This window comes from Panthera pardus, unplaced genomic scaffold (assembly GCF_024362965.1).
Source record: "Panthera pardus isolate Hobbes unplaced genomic scaffold, ASM2436296v1 HiC_scaffold_5, whole genome shotgun sequence".
NCBI classification, from domain to species: domain Eukaryota; kingdom Metazoa; phylum Chordata; class Mammalia; order Carnivora; family Felidae; genus Panthera; species Panthera pardus.
Genome location: NW_026526980.1, coordinates 685303 through 700659, shown reverse-complemented (window position 1 = coordinate 700659; position 15357 = coordinate 685303). Strand labels below are relative to the sequence as shown.

General features: G+C 45.1%; 1 protein-coding gene across 23 annotated transcripts in view; it reads right to left on the bottom strand.

The window, feature by feature from the left end:
• The window catches only part of RBFOX1 (RNA binding fox-1 homolog 1), a 2061409-nt gene that overhangs the window by 1452566 nt on the left and 593486 nt on the right, over positions 1 to 15357 (bottom strand). Inside the window, exon 1 of one of the 23 annotated variants that reach the window (XM_019468832.2) lies at positions 6152 to 7042. The exons of 21 other annotated variants lie outside the window; for them this stretch is intronic. In XM_019468832.2, coding sequence (XP_019324377.1) covers positions 6152 to 6154 — 3 coding nt within the window. In that variant the 5' untranslated portion in view covers positions 6155 to 7042. Of the gene's footprint in view, positions 1 to 5395; positions 5415 to 6151; positions 7043 to 15357 lie in introns of those variants that run through there. One more of the 23 variants, XM_053894479.1, reaches the window with a different exon arrangement.

The following is a 15357-nucleotide window of genomic DNA, read 5'->3' as shown; positions in this document are numbered from 1 at the left end:
GTGGTTACACAAGTTGATCTATTATGTTGGCAAAGGTCTAATTTTGTTCTCAGAAGAAATGAAAAGGGAGCTAACTCAGATGACAGAGTGATCCTGCCTCTGTGGAGCGAACAGTGGTTTGCATGCTTCGTTGAGGGGTTGTCAGAGCACTGCCAGCTTTGAGAGTATTATCCCCAAGGACTGCCGGTAGCCAGAGAGGTGGTCCCAGACTCCCTGCGAAATCATACTCAAAGCCTGAGCCTGGGGGTAGGGGCCAGAACCCAGGGCTCTCAGGATCTAAGCGAAGGAACAGAAAAGCAAGAGACAGACTGCACCAGTTCAGACCACTCTTATGAAACAAAAAAGATACATCGTGGCAAGTAGAAACAGGTACCCTGCTTTCCTTTTGTGCCTCTGATTGACTCAGCATCACTTCTGAGAGCAGCTCAAGTTAAGCAGCAAGGTCCCCCTAACCTCTGCAATGCACCACCTCCTCCGTCCCTAGCATCTCAGAAAGGCAGCAAAAGAGGCAGAGTATGCAGTGATTAGTTTCATGGGCTACAGACTCAGACCATCAGGTTCAAAGTCCTGGGTATGCCACTTACCTGCTGCAGCATCCTGAGGCCAACTGCTTTGCCTGCCTAAACCCTTCAATCTATCGCAAAATGGAGACATGAAGAGAATCCATCTCAAAGTGTGTTAGATGCATCAAAGGGAATAACTCTATTAACATACCCAGCATCTACCCTGTGCCATGCACCACGCTAGATGCTAGGGATACGGTGATGTTTGAACCAGGTGCATGCAGGGTCCACCTGGAGCTTACTGTTCAGTACAGTAAGAGAAAGAGATGAAACAGATCACTCAAGTACATAGAAAGCTGCCCCTGGGGTAAGTGTAAGGAACGGGAATCCACACAGGGAAAGAGGGAGGGTTCCCCCGAGCAAGGGTTTTGGGATGGATGGGTGGAGGAGAGCAAGGTGAAACGCAAAGTGAGGGGGATAATCACCTGCCAGAAAAACAGAGCTCACCACATAGCAATGCAGGCAGAGTACTTAGCACAGCTTGTGTTGTGTAGGAAGTGTTCACAACATATACACTTCTTACTGTCACAGTGTATCTAACCGGCTCAGACAGAGTTCCAGGTTTGAGGATAAAGAGACACAGGTTTGCGTCAAATTTGGGAAGAAAGTTGAGCTACCTGGATGTCCAAGCCCTCCATCAAACCATACCTCCACCTTCCAAGACCAGGAGAGTCTTCCAAAGATGGACAATGTCAGTCGTACTCAGAGCTCTGAGGAAACAACCCCTTTCTCCTGTCAGTATCCAACATCACAACCGCCAATGGGAGAAACACATGGGCACAATCTGAAAGGAGACCTACTGGAATAGACGATCGATAAAGGGGATCTGTGTGCAGAAGAGGTGCCGATCAAGCTGCTGGGAAGATGTGTGTGGCGGGGGGGGCGGGGGGGAAGTGGAGTGTTCCCTCTTTTTTTTTTATGTTTATTTATTTTTTATTTTTTTTACACTTTTTTTTTAATGTTTATTTATTTTTGAGACAGAGAGAGAGCATGAATGGGGGAGGGTCAGAGAGAGAGGGAGACACAGAATCTGAAGCAGGCTCCAGGCTCTGAGCTCAGCATAGAGCCTGACGCGGGGCCCGAACTCACGGACCGTGAGATCATGACCTGAGCCGAAGTCGGACGCTTAACCGACTGAGCCACCCAGGCGCCCCGTGTGTTTATTTATTTTTGACAGAGGGAGAAACAGAGTGTGAGCGGGCAAGGGGTAGAGAGAGAGGGAGACACGAAATGTGAGGCAGGCTCCAGGCTCTGAGCTGTCAGCACAGAACCCGATGCAGGACTTGAACTCACAAACAGTGAGATCATGACCTGAGCCGGAGTCAGACGCTTAACCAACTGAGCCACCCAGGCACCCTGGAGTATTCCCTCTTTGAAGGCACTCCTAGATAAAGAACTAAGCCGGACCACATATAAAGATACATGCTCAATGTTGTACCCACACACAGTGAGCATTACTGAGAAACTTGGGGTTCTTCTTTCCTATAAACTCATCTTTCTTCTTGAATCGAAGATTTTGCTCTCAGAAAGGAAAGGGAAAAAACAAAGTTTAGTTTTTTAGATGTTGTGGGGCTTACCCTTCCAAAGACATAAATATATCATGGCATTTCTCTGCATTAAATCTTCCAATGGCTTCCCACTGGCTTAATATCCAGACTCCCTACCAAAGCTCAAGGACCTGTATGACCCAACTTCATCCATACAATGGTATCACTGCTTCTGCCTGAGGGCCTTTGCACTTTCTCAAACTCTCTTCGTGCGGATAACTATCCTAGAATGGAAATTTCATCATCACAGGGTATCTATACATACTGATCACTCTGCATTTCAAGTGCTTTGAACAGTAGTTGGCAATGCACAGTAAATACTCATGGGAGGAATGTATAGCTTGAAACGTGTCAGCTACTTCTTTTCATTTAGATTTCAGCTCAAATCTCTCTTCCTTGGAAAGCCCTTCCAACCCACTCTCTACCATATTGTCACATTATAATTTCTGTAACCCTTAATCATTATCCTTATAAAAGTACATTTCCATCCCTTGCTTACTGTCTGGCTTTCCCCATGACAATAGAAGCCCCCAAAGAAAAACATTCTCATTGGCCTTGCTCCCTCCCTGGGCAGAATGTCTGACATGCGGTGTCTCCTGGATAAGTGTTTATTACATTAGGCTTTCCTCCCCCAAGAGAGACATACCCACCAGTGTATCATGTCCTGTGTCTAGTGATCAATGACAAACCAATGGCAATGATGGCAGCTCCCGGCAACTACAGACACGAAACAGGATGATGACTACCTCTCCTTAAAACCCTGTATGTCATTTCCATCAGACCACTCAGACCTTACAATCTAGAGAACCATGTTCTGTTGAAGTCATCTGAATGTTCTGGGTGCCCCTCATTTTGAAGCTCCCTCACTGATTGATTCTTTAATTAAAGTTTTAATATTTATACGTGTGCCCTGAGGCAGTATTTTAAATAATGAAGGTAGGCATCAGGGAGAGCCTCAAGACTCCTTTAAAAACATTTCTCCATGTTTGAGGTCTTTGGCATAACAAAGTTTTCTCTCAGGCAATTCGGGGGAATGTAAATGTGACAAATTGCCAGATGATTTTAGCAAAGTCTACCAGTATTAGCTGATGAGGATGCTTGCTATGTATCTCCCATGCTGGGTGGCAAAGGTAGACCTAGCTGCCCTGTGTCCTTCAGAGCAAATGCACTTGGATTTCAAAAGTCTTCATCCATGCCGCTGGGAAATCGCTGGGTCCCCAAAGTATTTTCTGTGTCAGATCCGATTTCCCTCTTGGAATGTGTTCATTACTCCACACATCAGCTTAAAGGATGCAAATAAAATGGTCTAATTTTTGGAAAGGTGAAATGCCAGACATATTTATACAGAGCAGACCCAATTTTCTGGATGCCGAAAAAGAAAAAAAAAAAACTTATCTGAAAGGAATTTTATAAACTATAATGGTTTGGTAGGGCTTGAACTGAAAAGGCTAAACTTGTTTAAAAAAAAAAAAAGTCATCAGAGATGTGAGGATGTCTGAAAGGCCTGTGCTCAGACCTTAGAGGAGTAGGTAAAAAAATAGCATCAATTATCATGAAGAGAAAATAGAGCAGAAAGGGTCAATCCCAGGAGGAAAAAAATGTGCTCAGACCCACGTTTCGGCTCGTTTCTGACTGGAAGACTCTGGGACCACAGGGTGATATTAAAAAGACAGTGTGTTCTGAGAAAAGGAAGATTTACTGAGATGATGCTTTCTTCCCAGGAGACTGAGGAGAAGCAGGCCTTTCTGTTGATTTGAAGAAATGCACAAGTGCTACAAAAACTTAGTTTCGGGGCATCTGTGCTTGTTGAGATGGCATCGAAGGTCACCAGACTGCATCCGGGCCAGTGGGCTGCACCTCTCCCACCCTCCTTGGAACATGTGTGGAGCAGGAGACTCTCTCAGAGAGACTGAGGCTTCTCCTGAGCAACCTCTCTTGATCAACCTCCCTTTTTGTTTCCTTTTCATCTGCTGTTTAAGAGAAAGTGTGTGTGTAAGGGAAAATGCCTGCCTACTCTATCCCACCAGGTGTTATAAGGCTGAAAATACAGGGTATCCAACTTGATTAAGGGGAGGGGGGGAAACCCTAACATTATCCAGGCACTTACCATGTGTCAGACCTTGTCCTAAGTGTTTAATGCTTTATTTATTTATCCCTCAAGCCCTCTGGGGCCAACACTACCACTGAAACTCCCATTTAACAGGTAAACAAACTGAAGCACAGAGAGGTCAAGTAACTTGCCCAAGGTCACACAGCTAGCATGTAGGGGCGGGCTGTGGTTTTCTCTGTGATAAAACTCTACTCTCTACAACCTGTGAAACACCCCAGAAAACTGTAACAGATGATGCCTGTTTCTTCCTAACCCAACTCAACCATGAGCTAACATAGGGAAAACCCAGTAGATTCCTCTGGAACCAGTGTTTCCCTCAAAAAGTGGAAGGTTTGGAGTCAGCCCCTGTTTGCAGCACAATACCTGCCAGAGCCACCTTTACCCTGTATAGGCCCCAGGTCCTCTGCCTCTGAAGAAACAAAAGTCCTTGGCCAAAAATAAATCTGCCTGTGTCTCCAGCCGGGTCCTGTGTGGTCACTTAAAAATTGAAAGGATTCAGGTCCTCTCATTTAAAAAAAAAAAAAAAAAAAAAAAAAAAGATAAATGGAAATGGAGGGTAGATGAACTAAGACAGGGGCTGAGAGGGATCACCAGCTGGGGCGCACTGGGTTTAAATAAATAAATAAATAAATAAATAAATAAATAATCATTACTGTTATAAAAGAAAAGTCGAGTTATGGCGCATCATATTTCGGCTCAAAGCTATTCCGCAACACCTCCCCCACTTCTTTACAAGTTCCACTGAGAAGACCCGTGGTTGGGCACCAATCCTCCACACCGCCAGGCGCGGATTTCCGAGCACGCGAGCAGCCCCGCCCCAAACCCTCCTCGGCTGGCAGGTGCACCCTGGTCCCTGCCAGTACATAAGTGAAGGGCCCCCAGCTCCCTGGCGGCAGGGAATGGAGTTGGTAATTCCTGGGCTGGGTGGGTCCGGGTCTTCCCCCTTCCTTTCCGCTAGGGCAGCTTCCGGGCTCTTCATGACACCTGGTCCCTAGACCTAGCACCTTGGAGACTCCAGGAGCATCCCTGCCAGGTGATCCCCCAGGCAGCGGAGATGTGGGAACAGCCCCGTAACCCCGCCCTCACCTCCATCCTTGGAGCTGAGAAATTGGAGCAGAAAACGGGCGACCCTGGCCTGTGCTGCCACTCTGTTACCGCCGCCCCCAAACACATACCCCGGGGTGAAGTTGTCTAAGACGTCAAAGGACCCAAGGGGTGCGGTGTGAGTTTCCGGGTCCTGAGCTCCCAGGCTGGCCCCCTTCCCCAGGGCTGAACTCGCGGTGACATCTCCGGGCGTTTAGGCCAGTACCAATAAACACGAAGCTCTCCCTCCAGCTCAGTGACCCTCCTCTCTTCCCCGCCTCCCACAGGAGGTTTGGCGTTTCTAAACCCCCCCTCGTAGGCCACCAAAGTACCTCCTCCCTCAGACCTCGAGAAGGGCGGTGGAGAAGGCAGCGACCCAGGGCGCACTGAAATCTCGCTTCCAGCCAGCCAGATAGACTAACCAAAGTGCGCAGGCAGGTTCCCGCCGGTCTCTGCACCTGGGACTCGCTCCCAAGAGAGCAGACAGGGCAGCCTTGGCGCTCCGGAGGGGCGCTCTGGGGCGAGGAAGGGCGTGCTTATGGAAGTAAAGCGCTAGGGCTCACGATCCCGGGCCCTACGCGAATGTACATGGAGATCTTTCCACCACACAGAAAAAGTTCCCAGTCCAGCTCTTCCAGCCTGGCGCTGGGAGGAGGTCAGCTCTTGGAGACCTAAGTCCTTCCCCCGTGGGACCCTTTGGGCTAATTGGGGGGTGGGGGGAACGCAAAGGCGGTGATTCCGCTTGGACTTACCTAGAACTCCCAGCGAGCCTAGCTCCAGTCGCCTTCCGCTCTCGTCCCCAGACCCTCCAATTCCCTTGCGCTCTCAGCACCCCCAGTCACACTCACCATGAGCTGGAGGCGGCGAAAGGGGGTGCTGGTTTCTCCCACGCTGTCCGCAACTTCGCGGGCAGGTCAGCCCCGCCCTGGCGCCCCTGCCTGGGCAATGGGCTGGGCACAGCTGGGCAAGGCGCGGGTTCGGACAGCCTGGGTCCTAACGGCCACTTCCAGAACGACTAGAGCGCAAGGTTCCTCAGTGCCGAGACACCATCCGCTCCTCCGTGCTCTGCCTAGGTCGGAGGCTCAGAGTTCTCTCACTCCGGACGCAGGGGCGGGGCGCACGGCGCTGTCCCCTCCAGATGCGGGGAGCCTCTTTCGTTCCTTCCTCCTCCTGTCCCGGAGGCGCACGCGTGGGTCCGGCCGCAGCTGCCTTTGCTGTCCCCAGGACTGGCAGAGCGCCCCCGCCCCACAGCGGGTGCACCCGGGGGCTGGGCCGCAGCGCAAGGGATTCCCCTCCGCGAGTTCGGGTTTCCCCACCCGTGCAGACCCCGGGCTCTGTCCGCTGCAGCAGCCCGCTGCTGCGAGAACCACTTCAGGGCAGCACCGCCTGTGCCACCCGCTCCAGCTGGAGGAGGAGGCGGCGGCGCGGCTCGCACCGGGACTGGAAAGGAGGTGACCTTCAAACCCCGCGCTCGCGCTTGGGGAGATCGGGAGGAGGGCTGGGGTGATGAAGGGGAGCGGTGTGCGCCTGGTCAGCCTGCGAGAGCGCTTGCAGGCGGACAGTAGACAGTGGAAAGGAGATCTTCAAACAGAAACACAGATTAGAAAATAAACAAAGGAGAACAGAGCGAGAGAGCGAGCAAGAAAACGTGTGCATGTGTATGTGCGTGTGCGCGCGTGTCTATGTGTGACTGTGTGTGTGTGTGTGTGTGTGAGAGAGAGAGAGAGAGAGAGAGACAGAGAGAGAGAGAGCGAGCGAGCGAGAGCGCGAGCTGGCGAGTGTGCGCGCGCGCGACAGGCAGCAAGCAGCCCAGGCTGCGGAGCCAAAAATAATCCGGTGCGAGCGGGAGCGCCCCCTCCCCCTCCCTGTCGCCAGGACCGCTGCTGTTGTCACGCGTGCAGCCTCGGATTCCAGCAGGCAGTGGAGGGCAGAACCCGGGTCCGCAGGCGACCCTGTGCCTAGGTCTTCGGGCCTAAACAGGTGAAGGGGGGAGAGTTGGAAGTGCGGGTCATGAGCCCGAGTCTTTTGCGTCCCTAGGTCCTTGTCCCAAAGTGGAGTCGCTCATTGAGTGCCCGCGCCCCGCTCCATCTTGACCCCCACGTTTCTTGACGCCCTAAGGAAATGCTAAGTGGAGCCGGCTCCTTGCCCCCATCCATTTCTGTTCTGGGAAAGTTGTCCGGTGAATCTTGAAATCTACGGCCGGACACAGATGGAGCCCTATCCGAGATGCAAAAAGTTATGGAGGCCAGACACCCTGCAGGAAGGGAATGTGCACTGTGGCCCGTGCCCTGGCCTCTTGCAGGCTGCCTAACCCAGGACTCTGCAGGGGTCTAGAGACTGTCCTCTTAGCAGCTGCCTTAGTACCAGAATCCCTGTGACTCCTAAAGAACTACTACCACTCAATAAGGACTTCCTTTTTTTTGCCCGATGCAGAAGCATTTACATTGAATTTTCTCAACACCTGATGAAGTACATACCGTAGGCTTAACCAGGTCCCCAACCAGGTGCTCAGAAAGGTTAAAGCAATGCTTCTTCTGGCCCACCTGGACTCGCTAAGCCAGAAACTCTGTTTGCTTGGAGGCTGTTGATTTGTTTTTTGGATAACTGTTTTAGGTGATTATGCTGCACAGCAAGGTTGGGGGGCCACTGGGGTTATACTTTGCTGAAGGCCACACAACGGGCAAGCAACCAGGATTTCAGGGCAGGTCTTCCTAACTTAATGGTATGTGTCACCTGCCACACTGCCTTCTCAGGGGCAACTGGGATTGGACAAGGCTAGATTCTGGCCTTGAACAGTTGATCTGAGGCTCATGTTCATTTTCTTGCCCACCTCTTCGAATGTTTTTGTATTAGCAGTATGGCTCCTCTTCCAAGTAGGACTATGAGATTTCCACAAGTAGGGACCATGTCGCATGTTTTTGCTTTGCAACATGAGCGTTTCCTAGTCCCTAACAAGGAGCAGACCCTAGAGTTCTTCTGCAATCCTGTCAGGCTAGGGTTTCTTCCAATATTAAGATAAAACAAGGAAAGGAAACTTCTAACTACAACTGGAATTAAAAACAAACAAACATGTTATATGTTATCATCATTTGAGAAAATAAGTTTGCAAAATACAGAAAGTCATCTGTATCACTGGCCCCGGTAGATGATTTTGCAATTTGGGTTGGTTTTACCATATGCTTCCTTAGGACTCTCTTTGATAATAATATATTTGTATGTAAACAACTTTTTTTCCCTTTATACTAGTCTCTTACCCTTCACTGGTAGCACAATGAAGCCATAAATCTGGGTTAGTAACATTGTAATCATTTCCTCCAGAAACTGTTTACAATGGGAAAACCACCAAATTTAAATGTAATTGTCTAGCCGTGCAGGGAGATAAGATGGGTTGTAAAAAAGGTATTCTCAATTTAAAAGCAAATTATCAATAATGAGAGAAGAAATAAATGGCTGTTAATGGGAAGTTCTGTTGAAATATAATGTTTTTTGCAAATTCACTAACAGGAATTGTTTCCCTGTGCTCCTTCATTTTTATTCCAGAAGGGGGAAAAATGAATGCAATCATTTAAGGCAAAAACACTGGCTGTTGTTTCATTAAAATGGGTAATCACTAGGTGCTTTTATTATTTTTTAATATATATATATTTTTTCTCTTGGAAGTGAAATAAAACAGATTTAACTATCTTAAAATCAAGGTCAGTCTGAGTCGATTCTTGACTTATTCTGGAGTCAAAATAAGCCTAGATATATTAGCTATGAGTATCAGGCATGAGTCACTGGTACCTGTGTTGCTTTGTGGCTTAAAAAAGCTTTGTACATGAGTGAAGGAGACGTTCATTACAATTTAAAGCAAAATTAGAGTGCAGATCAATATAGTATGCTGTTATGCTATTCATTTGGAAACTATTTGTTTCTTTTCACATTCCAGGCAGAGTTTCTGTATCATTTCTCCATATTGAGTCACTTCTAGGTAATGAGGGGTGCTGAATTAGACAGCTCCTGGGACAACCCCGGGCCAAGACCTGCCCAGCTGTGGTGGTAAAGAACATGGAGACTTTGGCTCCTCCTACTGGACATAAAAATTACTTTGCAATCTGTGATCTAAACATATGTCAAAATGTCTTCCATAAAGCTGGTAGGAAAGAATGACTTTGTACCCTCATTCTTTGGCTGCACTAACAGTGTTCAAAGTGTTCAAGATCCATCTACAGTGTAAATCTTCTCTCACTTTCAAATTTAGTATCTTCCTAAGGTTCCTCATGGCCCTCCAAGATAAAGTGTAAAGTCTTCTACATGAGTTACAAGCTTCTAGATGAGTTGGCTGTCATTTTATATTGACCCTCTGATCTGGAGATAATTTCCTCTTCTTGCTCTCCAACTCTTTGCATATGCTGTTTCCAACCTGGAATACTCCTACAAACTCTCTTTTCCTGGATAGTTTATATATAGCTTTTAGATCTCCATTTAGGCATCCCTTTCTCCCTGCCAACTCCCACCTCTCCACACACCCCTGCACACATATGGATAAGGCCAGTGCCTCTCTTTGAACTCCCTAAACACCTCTATTTAGTTTTATCATATCATTTGTCTTCACCTACTGTAAATGTTGTTCTCCACCATTAGACTGAAAAGTTCCTCAGTGCTGGGGGCCAAATGTATAATAAGCTCAATAAATGTTTGGTGAACCTTCCTGCTCCTTTGTGGTCACTGCTGTCTAAATAGGATGACCTCTCTGAAGTAGGGTGAGATCAATCTACTCATCCATTTAGTCCTCATTCTTTAAGCCATCAAACATGTATCTCACTCAAGGACTAGTCTCTCCTGTAAACCATTTCCTATATAAACTAAACACAGTCCCTGCACTCAAGGAACTTATACTCTAATATGGTAAGTAGGTACATAAATAAGTGATCTCAACAATTGAGAAAGATTTCATTGTCTACTGAATGGGAGAATATAGTCAGACATGGGGGGAAGAGGAAGGTCAGACAAAGCTTTCTCGAGGAGATCACCTCTAAACAGAGAAGATAAACAGAATTACCCTAAGAGTTGGGTGAAGGCCATTTCTGGAGAAGAACACAGGTTAGGAAACTATCTGAAGCAAAAGGGAGCATTTCTCCTTCAAGGAACAGCAAATCTATTCGATATAAGTAGAGTCATGCTAAATTCAAAGGGCTGGAAAGTAGTGCATTAGGCAAGGCAGTGAACGATGAAGCTGAAGATACCGACTGGAGCAAGCTCATAAAGGGCCCTGAATTGAAACAACAGGCATGTTTGCTTTATCAAAAAGCAACTTATGAGGAAATGATTCAAAAGCATTCCAGACCTACCATCCATAATTCCAGTACTCATGGCCTTCACATTGCGCTGCCTTCACTGATGTATCGATGATCATTTTTGTTATTTGTTCAAGAACTTTTCCAGATGATCAGTGTAAACGTCTAGGGAACCATAGGATTCATAGGTTACTCCAAAGTGCTCTAGGATTTTTTAGGATGATGAGTGGTACATGAAGATAGGAGAAGGATGAAAAAAAGCAAACTAAAAATAACTGAAGTAGTAAAGCATCCTTCTGTTTCTCCTCCCAAAGGATACTGTGCAATAGCAGTCACTGAAGAGAAGATTTTCAATTGATTTATAAATGACTATGATCAAATAAAAATCTTCACACAATCTTAATATTATGTAAGACCTGACTTGCCCTCAAGTGCTCAGTCTTCAGGCTTACCTCAAAGCTTTATCACAGTCTAGGTCAACTAATGAACTAATTAAATAGACTGAAGACCACAAGGGAATGAATTTCACCTCATATTCTCTATTCCCCCTTCAGTCATTGGGCACATGGCAGATACTCAATATATAGTTATTGATCGGTTGAACTAACTCATGATCTATCATGAAATTCAGGAGTTTGATATTAACCAAGGCATTTAATACCGGGAATAAGCCATCCAGTGTCTAGGGATGTATCCTTTTTCTGAAAAGATGCAAACTTACACACTGTTTAAAAATGTCTTTAGGGGCGCCTGAGTGGCTCAGTCTGTAAGCATCCGACTTCGGTTCAGGTCATGATCTCACGGTTCATGAGTTCGAGTCCCGTGTCGGGCTCTGTGCTGACAGCTCGGGTCCTGGAGCCTGCTTCGAATTCTGTGTCTCCCTCTCTCTCTGCCCCTCCCTCGCTTGCTCTCGGTCTCTATATCTCTCAAAAATAAATAAACATTAAAAAAAATTTTTTTAATTTCTTTGAAATAGTTTGTGATGGTTTCTCTACTTCTCCTTGGGCTCATCCTTTTTCCTTTCCTGCCCACATCCCCCAAATAATGATGATGATAGCAGTAATGGCAACATAAGGAAGATTTTGAACAATCCTGATGATAAGAATAACAACAGAGGGCCACCTGAGTGGCTCAGTCGATTAAGCATCCAACTTCCGCTCAGGTCCTGATCTCACAGTTCATGGGTTCAAACCCCATGTCGGGCTCTGTGCCAACAGCTCAGAGCCTGGAGCCTGCTTCAGATTCTGTATCTCCCTCTCTTTCTACCCCTCTCCCATTCACACTCTGTCTCTCTCTCAAAAATAAACATTTAAAAACAATTTTTTAAGAATAGCAATAGAAATAAGTATGTGGCATTTACTCTACAAGCTCTTTACTTGTATTATCTCATTTGATCTTCACAGTACAATTCTAGGTGTAAGTACCATCATGCTTTCCTTTTTATAGATGAGAAAACCAAAGCTTAAAAGGAGGAGGAAGTTCAATGGCTTGGCCAAGCCCACACAGCTAGTGAATGGGTAGGCCAAGATTCAAAATTAAGTCTGTTTTGTGTCGGAGCTGGGCTCATGAAGTCTAAGTCATGATGTATCTTGTCTTTCTGTTTACTAGAACTTACACTCCATTTTGGTAGGCTTAGAATCATGTCAGTGATTTACAGTCATGAAAGTAGGGATTCCTAGTCCATTGGTCTTGGAATAAGAAAAATAAAAAGGGAGGTTCAGTGATCTGCAACACAAAAGGAAGCCTGCTTATATAAAATGCATTCTGGAAACAAATATTTTGAGCATGGTCAGAATTGAGTAAACAAAGATTTCCAAATGCTTGGCCAATAATGAGTATACAGATTAAGCTGTGTCCTTGGTTTAGGGTTGGCTAATTTATATATAATTTAGTATGTCTTTAAGAAATATAGAATCACACATCTTTAAGAAAAAAGTGGATAAAGCTCTAGACTAAGAGATTCTGTTTTCATATGGTGTTATCTAGCATGTAATAGCAATGTGAACTAAGCAAGATTTTTTAAACATCACTAATCCTCCGCTTTCTTTTGTGTAAAATAGGAAAAAAGGGAAAAAAACAGAGATAATGATAGTGATAAAAATAATGAAGACATAATTAATATAATAATAGCAACTATTAATACAGAGGACACCGAAAGTGATCCACATCTTCAAGCATGATAACTCCAGGCTTTCAGTAAGAGATTGGTTTAGGAATTGTCATAGACCCCGTGTTATCTGACCCAGGAAAAGGTGATTTATATGCTTATTGAATGTGTTCTTCTTGACTCAAGTGAAACCCATAGAAAAAAATTTTTTTTCTTATTCCAGATGTTTCCTTGTGTAGTTATGACCTCTGGACCTGCCATAGGTATCTTATGACCAGCCTGAGGATTACAGAGCAGGACAGAATAAAGAACCAGTAACATCTATCATTATATATATGCCCTAAAGCAGAGTTTCTTGAATGTGGCTCTACTAACATTTTGGATCAGATAATGCTTTGTAGTAGCCGGGGGGGAGGCTATCTATGCCCTACAGGATGTTTAGCAGAATCCTTAGCCTCTACCCACTCCATGGCTGTAGCATGCCTGGCTGTCTAACACCCCTTTATCCCCTCCTACCAATTCCGAGAACTAGAAGTGTCTCCAGACACTTCCGTAGTCTCTCTGGGGGGCAAGTCACCCAAGGAGGGGTCCACTGATACAAAGCATCCTGATCCATACAGAGAGAGCAGGAGTACCACCACTAGTAATAGTAGTGAGACAGTAATGATCATTAATGTTTACTCAGGCTTACTATGAACCAAGCCTCATGGTCCACACCTCCACTCACATTCTCATTGACCCCTCCTAACAACTCCATCAACGAGGTTTTATTACTATCCTCATTTTACACAACAAGAAACGGAGGTCCAGAGAAATGAAAACACTTGCTCACAGTCACCAGGCCAGTAAGCTCTTGTTTAAGGAATCAAATCAAGGTGTCAGTAATTAAACGGTATAACCCGTGAGAAGCCCCTCGGCATCAAGCCTGGCACATGAGAACAGTTCGGATGAAATGCGTGGTGATCTCCACGTAACAGCTCTACAGCAGGGTCATCTTGAAGAAAGGCAACATGGTCTTGACAATTCTGCTGCTTTCCACACTTCATCTCCCTCCTCCAGATGCTTCATATTTTGGGCCAATACCCAGCCTGCCTTAAACTAACAGAACAAAATCACCACAATCCTGGATGACCCATGGAGGCAAACTGGGTGGAGCTGACCACAACCTCCTTCCTTCCAGCCTTGAAAGTTCAGAGTCTGAGTGGCCATTAGCAAAAAGCGCTTGCCAACTTCATTTACTCACAATGAAATGGTGAATTGGGAATTAGATGCCAGTTTTATTCTCCTACTAGATAAGGTAGTAAGTAATTATATGCCGGCTTAGGACTTGAGGGAAAAGAAGTGGAAAAAATAAAAATAATTTTGAGAACTTCCTCTATGCAAAGCCTCAGACATGACATCTAGCTTCAGAGGAGCCCTGTAGGGTAGGTACTATTACTATTCCCATATTTCAGGTATGGAATCTGAGACTCAGAAGAAGAAAAAGTCAAATTTTCAAAGCTTACAAACCTAACAAGCTCAGAATATCATTTTTAAATTGTTAGCAGTCTGATTTCAGGGACATGGCATGCTTTGTTTCATCTCCAAAATCTCTTCTTAGGTACAGAGGGTTCACAGGCCATGAGACAGAAAAATTGTGTATATATTCTAAAGTCCTACTAAAAATGTTTTTTTTAAAAAAAAACATAAACATTGCTTTCAATAGTTCAGTGAAGTCAACCATGAAGGTTGAAAGTGAGACTTAAGAAAAAAAATAAAAGCTTTAAGTCAATGAAGTGTAAATAGTTAATGAATTTATAATCAAAACATAAATAGTTTTGCCTTAATGTACTAACACCTCAGGGGGAAAAATGTTCCATGTATTAGCAGCACAGAGTATTGACAATCGATTTCTTTCAAATGCACTTACTTTAAGTCCTAGTCATTTTATTACAAATGGATAAGTAAAGATATTTAAGCCATATAGGATGAAATATGCAAGCTTACAAGGGAGAATATGCATTTGCAGTGGTTACTGGTGAGTTATAGATGTTCTGAGAAGTAAAATGTCTGTAAATCATGGTCAAAGTGTGCATTACTACATTCTCCATTTATACATTTATTATTTCTATTTATTCTTTATACTTCTATTAAGAGGCAAAAACCTGTAAATTAAAAAGAATCACCAGGAATATGTTTCAAGAGTATATAGTAGTTAATATGAGGAAATATCAGAAAATAGCTAAAATTTGGGATATTGAACATAAACATCTAAAGGATACAGTGTGGGCATTTGGTAAGAAGTGAACTCTTCTATGAAGCATGTTTCCATGCCTTCTTTGGTTTTCTTTTCTCTGCATTTCCCCACACCATTACTTTAGGCTTGGATCAAAATGTTCTGCTGCATTAATCTGCAGATGCTCTTTTGGGTTCCCCCAGAAGACCATGAGACCAGTATTTGAGTGCATGTATAAATTTGGAGGCAAACCCAGGAAACAAAAAATGGCAAGGGGTGGGAAAGTGAGGTAGGAAAGGGACAAGAGCCAACAAAAACTGTATTATCAGAGTGAGTAATTGCAAATTATTACCACTAAAGAATTATGGAAGCCAAGGTAGAAATGCCCATACAGTTACTCCGCCCAGGGGTCCAAAATATTTATACAATTATTTGTGTCAACCATTGCTTAAAGAT